At 37.3% G+C, this 8,558-nt stretch overlaps 1 protein-coding gene across 1 annotated transcript; it reads left to right on the top strand.

Annotated features, from left to right (window-relative positions):
- Positions 1-4,333: 4,333 nt before the first annotated feature.
- nr0b2b (nuclear receptor subfamily 0, group B, member 2b) lies at positions 4,334-8,508 on the top strand (the record flags this gene model as incomplete). The annotated part of the gene is made up of 2 exons (XM_079591275.1): positions 4,334-4,802; positions 8,267-8,508. The coding sequence occupies 2 exons, from the start codon at positions 4,334-4,336 to the stop codon at positions 8,506-8,508; spliced, it is 711 nt and encodes a 236-aa protein (XP_079447401.1).
- Between the last annotated feature and the right edge of the window lie 50 nt (positions 8,509-8,558).

Genomic DNA, 8,558 nt, shown 5'->3' with positions numbered 1-8,558 from the left:
CCCCACCAACGAACAAAGAGTACGCACCTGTCTTGATCATTCCCTTTGTCCTATAGACAACGGATCCTTCTGCTGAGACTCCCTGTGACGCCTGCGGAGGAAAAAGGGGACGTTAGCAGCATCTTTCCATCGGGTCCACTGAAGCCTCCCTCTCAGTCGTAAGCCCCTCCTACCTGCTTGGAGTATACCTACCTTCCTGGTAGAAGGTCCCGCCCGGACCAACAGCCCGTCCGCACAGTGCTACGTCCCTCCGGCCCCTCGACAGAATCCAGTTCTACTGGAACCTCGGGAAAGTATTACTTACCGGAATACGCACCCACCTAGGAGGACCGTTGATCGGCTCCTCATCTTGCGACGCGGCCCGAAGAGTACTCCACGCCTTCCTGGGTGTCCAGGGCCCGGTCCCGTCCTGGTGGGGGGAACACAGAAGAAACTCTTGAGACTTTCCTTTTAGACTGATTTTACTTAATAAAACTTGTTCAACTTTTATCCCTTTGTCGGTCTGGTTCCTTCTGGTACGCTCCTCGGGGTGGTCCTGGGTTTCAGGGGAGGGTGCAGCCTGGTTTTGCCCCCCCCCCCCGACCTGTGACAAAAAACAAGAGCTGGTCATCAGGAAAGCAGTGAGGCTGCGGAAATGCAAAGAAGAAAGAGGAGGAAGAAGCAAGGAGAGCTACAAGAGGAATTGCACAAACGTCAAGCCACAAAATAAAGGAAGAGAAGTGCACAAGACCGGAAAGTGTTAGAGAAAAAGATTGAAGAATTAGGTGCAGACAAGATCAAGATTCAAGATAGATTCAAGATTTACTTTATTGTCATTCCACAGTACACTGTAGTATGAAATTACGTGCAAAGTTCACAGCTAAAATGTAGCATAAAACAAATAAAAACACCATCAAAAAAAACAACAACTAAATATTAGTTACATAAATACTAGGTACTGTATATACAGTTATGAGAATAAATATCCATGTTTAAAATAATGCTTTTAAAATAAGATACAATCAGAACAAATAATTTGTATACATTAATTGATATGTTAGTGGATTTTTGTGTTCAATAATCTGACGGCAGTAGGGAAAAAGCTATTTTTGAACCTTACAGTCCTTGTTTTCAGACTGCGGTACCTTCTACCAGAGGGGAGATAGGAAAACAGTTTGTAGCCTGGGTGAGTGGGGTCCTTGATGATGCCCTTTGCTCTTGACAGACATCTTTGCTGGGCCAGCTCCTGAATGGGCTTCAGAGTAGTCCCAATAGTCCGCTCAGCTCTCCGCACCATTCTGCTCAGTGCCTCTCTCACTGAAGCTTTACTGCTCTCAAACCAGAGAGAAATGTTGCTGGTTAGAATGCTTTCGATGGTGCCCCTGTAAAAAGTGGTCATGATGGATGGACTAAGGTCGGCCCTCTTCAGCCTCCGCAGGAAGTGCAGACGTTGGTATGCCTTTTTGATGAGGGAGGAGGTGTGCAGATCCCAGGACAGGTTGTCAGCCACATGAACCCCCAGGAACTTTGTGTTTTTTACAATCTCCACAACAGACCCATTGATGTGGATTGGGGCGTGCACAGGCTGATTTTTCCTGAAATCAATCACCATCTCCTTGGTTTTCTCAATGTTCAGAACTAGGTTGTTTGTCTTGCACCAGTCTGAAAAAAGACTCACCTCCTCCCTATATGACCTCCATCCTGGATAAGACCCACCACTGTTGTATCGTCTGCATACTTTATGATGTGATTGGTGCTGGACTTTGCACAACAGTCATGTGTCATGAGTGTAAAGAGAAGAGGGCTGAGAACACATCCCTGCGGGGAGCCAGTGCTCAGTGAGATGACGGTGGATGTATTATTTCCTACTCTCACAAACTGAGGCCTGTCTGTGAGAAAATCCAATATCCAATTACACAGAGGAGAACTTATGCCCAGCGAATCTGAGCCCAGCTTGTTGACCAGATGCTGGGGGATTATGGTGTTAAACGCCGAGCTAAAATCGACAAACAGCATCCTCACAAGAGAGTTTTTGTTCTACAGGTGTTCCAAGCTGAAGTGTAGTGTGGTGGCTATGGCATCTCCAGTAGAGCGGTTCGTGCGGTAGGCAAACTGAAATGGGTCCAGTGTAGGGGAGATGACAGATGAAATATGGTCCTTTATTAGTCTCTCAAAACACTTCATTATTGTAGAAGTGAGTGCTACGGGCCGATAGTCGTTTAGACTATTGATGGTGTGCTTTTTTGGAACAGGAATGATGGCTGAGGTTTTATAACAAGAAGGCACAACAGCTTGACTCAGGGAGATGTTAAATATGTCTGTGAGGACATGAGACAGCTGATCAGCGCACACCTTAAGCAAGCAGCCTGGTATCATGTCTAGACCAGCAGCTTTCCGCGGGTCGATTTTCTTCAGCTCCCGGCGGACATCTTCTGGATCCAGTCTGAGAACCTGACAAGATCGAGGATGCGTTTCTTGAACTCCCAGCAGAAAAAAATTAGCCTGATCAAGGAGTTGTTGGGTGGCAGAGGGGTGGCGGCATTTATATGTCATGCGTGGGATTTGAGTGGCAACAGAGTAATTTTCAATAGGAAAATTGAAACTTTCCATTTAAAAAACGGAAAACCTGTATACCTGTATATTTGTTGTACCAATCATTCATTGTTAGTATGGAAGAAAAAGAAGAATGACTGAAAATATTCTGAAAATAAATGTTTATGAATATGAATGAACGCTTATTAATTAGAATTGTTTTCGGTGCGGCAGGCTACCATGGGTCTGATGCCCATTCCAACTAAAACAGTTAATATTCATGATTTCATTTGAAAGAGCTAACAAAATTCAACCTTCTGTTAAAATTTCATTCAAATATCTGATAAAATGAGGAAGTTACAAGCAAAAACATGTGAATAATAAGCATTTTCGGTCACATGCCTTCTACTGTAATTAATGTATATTTTTAATCTAATCCCCGATATTATAAATATCAAAACTTTCTCAATCCTTAACTGATTCTCACAATCAGGTATCATTGTAAAGGGAATTTTCAGCTCTGTCTAGTCATGTGATCCATTTTGAGCTTAGGGGTGTTTGACAATTTTGTCATCATACCTACCAATAGGCAACATGAGCAATTTCATAGCTATGTACAATGGAAAAATGAATAATAAAAATCTAAAATAAAATTGATAGAAATATCATTCGTATAGTACCTGCGAATATGATACTTCCATATTCACTAATACATGTTTGTCTGTAGCCTATTCTTTACACTGTCAGTTACATTTATTCTGTTTAAATAATATAAAATAATGAATTATGTAAGCATTAAATAATAACATGGTCATGATGATTATGATGTTGTGTCAGCTGTAATAATGTATGAATAATGTATTACAGTGTAATATAATAGCTACAGCATAATAATGTATGAATAATATACACATTTTGATAATGATTTAATTTATCAATTAAAATGATTGGATAAAAACAATAAAACATTATTTTCAAACATGATATGATTTTCTATTTATTTTTAAACCTGAGGTTGTTAATGATCATCTATTCAAGCATGTCTCCTTCTGAACGCAATGCTGATTAATATGATAATAATGTGAGGTGAATGACCAAGAGTGCAACCTGTGACTAAGATAACAAATCACGGGGTCTGTTATCTCAGACTCTAATAGGCCTACTAATAAACATTGAAATAATAATAATTATTGATAGTTTTCAACAGATTATTATTTATTATTAAGATTATTATTACTATTTCAATGTTTTTTAAATATAGGCTATATATGTATACTGTGTGTATATATATAGACACATACATACTCTTGAAGGAACATAATAGTCAGAAGTCCCTTCATTTAAAATCGAGGCAGATGTTGAAGAATAATGAATACCAATATAATATAAACCTACAAGAAAATGCAGTACCATTATGAAAATGCAGTGACATTCTTATGCAGACATACTGAACGTTGGGCCCAAACTCAAGCCCAAAGCCAAGATAATATGACTCTGTTAGTCCTTGGTGACTTGGTACAGGCTGAGTTAATGGCAGTTAAACATGATAAATGTCATTAACCCCTTTCCTCATGCAGACCATGATTCAGCTCCCACAGCGTGAACCTTACCGCCTCCACGTGGAGCAGACCTTTTCCTTGAAAGTAAGTCTAGTTAGGTCTGTCTGATGTGTAAGGGTCAGAAAGGTCAAGGCTGAAGATTATAGTCACATAAAGTAGATGCTATAAATAAGCCTTTGAGGATTCAAACTGGAGCCATTCAGAAGTGCAAAACAGGACCTGTTACAACAGCTTAACATTAGTTAGGCATTACATTAGAGGAAATGCATAATGGAATTCTCTTCAGCATCCTAAGCCGTAAGCGTGACTTTGTGCACTTTAGTTATCCAGAGACACACCGCTGCCACTGTGAGCGATTAGTGTGCTTGAAAAACCCACATACGACCTGTCATGCTGCCTTTGGGGTCTTGGTAAAAACGATTTACTTCCTGAAGAGTTTACCTTCCTTCCAAAATCTGCCGCTCAACGACCGGCTCGTCCTTCTTCAGAACCGCTGGGTGCCTCTTTTCCTCCTTGGACTTGCGCAAGAGCACATGACTTTCGAGGTGTGGGAATTCCCTGCTTCCAGCATCCTTAGAAACATATTGATAAACGGTCAGCAGAAATCACATGACTGTCCGCCCACCCTGGCAGAAGTGGATAAACTTAAGATGTTCCTAAACAAAGTATGGTGTCTGGACCTGAGTCTAAAGGAGTTTGCGTATCTCAAGGGTGCAATACTGTTCAGTCAAGGTGAGATTTAAAAAAAATAATATATATATTTTTTTAAATTGCATGGTTTTCCATCGCTTTTGAAAATTAAGTGTGCTTAATTGTATTGAATGTGCAGGTGTGTACTTTGTATCTTAACAGTAACATTTATAAAAAGCTTAGATCATTTAAAAGAAAAGAAAAGGGGAGCCGGCTTTTGACCCGGCACTTTTCAAACTACTGGGGCGGTGCCCCAGCACATGAGATAAAGGCCCTATCATACACCCGGCGCAATGCGGCACCAAACTGCGCTTTGCTGCTCATTGCCGCTTAATTGTGTGTTGGATCAGTTTGGCGAACGAAGAGAATTTTATGTATAACTAATGGTGGTTCCCTACATTATTACAGGAAGTATACTGTCCGCAAACATCCGAAGCTCATGCAGACAGCGCTTCAATAATGAATTGAATTCTCTTTCACATCTTGCATTTGATGAACTAACACAAAATTATGTAAAAACGTCTGTCTTGACCACCACCAGTATCCTAAACATAGCTGGTTATGTATTAGTTGGATCCGTGGATTCAACCCGATCACACTAAATTAGTCTCTATAGCACGCAGTGTGTTTATCGTGTAATTTATACGCGAACATGAGTTTTTACGTGCATAGGATATGCATGGGTTGGTTAGGGTAGGTTTAGTAGTGGTTTGGGGTGCGTGTGTATTAGGCTATACGTTTGGGTATTAATGGTGTGGGATGCGTGTGTATTACACGCAATGAAGTGCGTATCAAATGCACGTAAAAACCCATTTCCGCGTCTAAATTGTACGATAAACACATTGCGTGCTATAGAGACGATTCGTTCTTAAAGGGACAGCAGCTTAATAAACCTCCTGCTGTGTTTTTAATGTTAATCAAACAACAATGGACAAAGAAATCACTCACTGCTCTTGGCTGAATGACTTTTGTAACTTTAATAAAAATGCGTCTATGTTTATGCAGTAAAGACTACATTTGATTATCCTAGCCACCTTTATTCAAAATCTGTACCTGAAAACCTGAAAAGCAATTTTTTTTTATTTGTATCTTTGTTCTATATTTGTGTTGGATTATTTGTTCTCATTTTATTATTGACTGTTTATTTGTCTCTAATAATGTTTTCAATCTACAGTAATTAGGCTAGTAGTTTTTGTTTTTGCTGTATCAAAATTGTAATAGAGAATTGTGATATTTCATTGGTATCTAAACATTTTGAACCACTGACGCAGCCAGGCCAGTAACTACGTGCTGTGCTATTAAATGAAGGATAAAATATGATAGAGCAATAGAATGAACATTGAAACAGAGGCTTCATACATGTTAAAAGGCATAATTAAGCTTGGAAGTATAAATAAGGACTTAATACTTTACTTATGCAGTAAAAAAAAAAAAAAAAAAACTTTTAACATTAACCAAATATCAATGCTGTAAAAAGATGTGAAAACATGTACCGGTAATACGTGTTACATAAGCAAATGGTAACACACACAACATTGTAGTAAAGCGTTAAAAATTATAATAAAAAAAAACAAACAATTTTATTAAAAAAATTTTAATAAAATTTTGTTAATGCTGTTAATGCTGTTAAATTGTTGTTAATGCTGTTCCCCTTGTTCTTAGTGCTGTTAGTTTTTTATTTTATTTTAATTCCTTGTGTATTCAATATATTGCATAATATACTGTAGCCTATTATTCTGTATATTTTCAATAGGCCTATTAGGCTACATAAAAAATGTTTCTTTGTATCAAGGCATACTTATTCTCATCTTCACTTTGAAACTATTTTTTATTTGAATACTGTTAAATGTATAATAAAGTTATTTTTGTGAAATGTTTTTCTTGACAATTGTGCTATCATGCTTTAAAATAAATGGCACTTGATTTTGCATAAGAATTTGCATATATTACAACTGGTTTAATTTAACAATGCATGTTAAAGCTGCCCCCAAAAAAGACACTTAAAATGTCTGAACATCTTTATACAGTATATATAAAAAATAATTTTTTTGTGTGCCATTTATTTTGAAGCATGATAGTACCGGTACAGTTGTCAAGCAAAACATTTCACAAAAATAACTTTATTACATTTAACAGTTTTCAAATTAAAAATAGTTTCAAAATGAAGATGAGAATAAGTACCTTATGCAAAGAAAATATATTTTCTTGAATGACCAATATATATTGTTTTTTATGTTTAGGCCTATTGAAAATATACAGAATAATAGGCTACAGTATATTATGCAATATATTGAATACATAAAAAATTTCTGCTTTTCATTTATTGAAAAATATGTGAGAATATATTTACATATATTTCATAATGTATGGATTTTTTAAATTAAATAATACACTAAATTATTACAGATGTATGTTATAAATTATGGTATTGTGTGTGTATAAATAGCCTACATTTTAACATACAATATGCACATTTATATGGGAACATGTTTGTGCAATATATAATTTTTAACCCTTTCGCATGTACGATCACACTGGTGTGATTAGAACGGTCAGTGCATCATGTGATCAACTGCTAAAATCAAACGTGCTTTGGCGTGTGTTTTCAACCACATAATGTTTATTTTAGGTTTCAGACATTTAAGAATCACATAAGTACTAAACAACATTTTGTAAAGTTTGTAAAATACACACTGACTGATGTCTAAGAAAGCGGCAATAATAATCCTTTATATTATAAAAAGACGAAACGTTTTATTCATACCAGATACACATTGTGTAAGTAGTTTTACATTTTACCCTATTTTTCTCCCAGTTCACCAGCCACTTACTTTCATGTATTTCGGAGAAGTGGATGAATTGATGTGTTGTAAATCCAACAGATCCGATTATCTGACCTGTGGCACAAACTAACATGACGCCGACCGTCGCGCATACAGCTAAACTACCGCGATCGTTATAAAGGTGTTTATACAACAAAACACATCCACATGGACATATTTGACAATCGGAATATCAGTGTTTCATACTATAGCTAATAAATGTGTGAATATTTAGAATAAAAAAGGAAAAATTACATAAAAGCAGATCATCATTCATTCAGCGCTGTGTTGTGGTTGCGCTGTGTCACGTGACAAGCAGTGACGCGTCACCATGGAAACAATAAAGTGACAGATTCGAAATTACGGTCGCCTTGAAAAACTCACGCTGGGGGGTCAATTAGAATATTTTAAACTTACGTGTGAAAGGGTTTTTATTTATTATTTTTAATTATGAGGTTTTTTTTTTATATATATATACCATCACACACATTTTAATGTATGAAATGTGTAACTATTCAAACAGTAAAGTTTATGAATATATCTGTTCAGCTTTATAATTATTTATATGTATCAATATATAATCATTCAATATATAAGCGTAGATTATCTAAATTGTTTCTGGTTCTTTTTACATTTAATGTTTGAAATGTGAAAGTGATGACCACTGACTTCCCTCTGTTTCAGATGTTCCTGGCCTGAAGAGTTGGGCAGTAATCGCAGGACTGCAGGAGGAGGCCCAGAGAGCTCTGCACAGGCTTATTCTCTGCCATCATCACCCCAGAGATCACCACACATTCATGGACATGCTGTTTACGGCAAGCACTTTACAGATGGAGGCCCGAAGCCTGGTGACAGAACTGTTTTTCAGACCCATCACTGGCCAGACGGATCTCCAGGAACTCTTCAATGAGATTGTCAACCAATAAAATAATGTAGAATTATATAATTACATAATCTATGGCATACAATCTGGGAA

The sequence above is a fragment of the Phoxinus phoxinus genome (genome assembly GCF_949152265.1).
Source record: "Phoxinus phoxinus genome assembly, chromosome: 19".
NCBI lineage: Eukaryota > Metazoa > Chordata > Actinopteri > Cypriniformes > Leuciscidae > Phoxinus > Phoxinus phoxinus.
The sequence above is the reverse complement of the archived record's forward strand: the minus strand, read 5'-3'. Positions and strand labels throughout refer to the sequence as shown.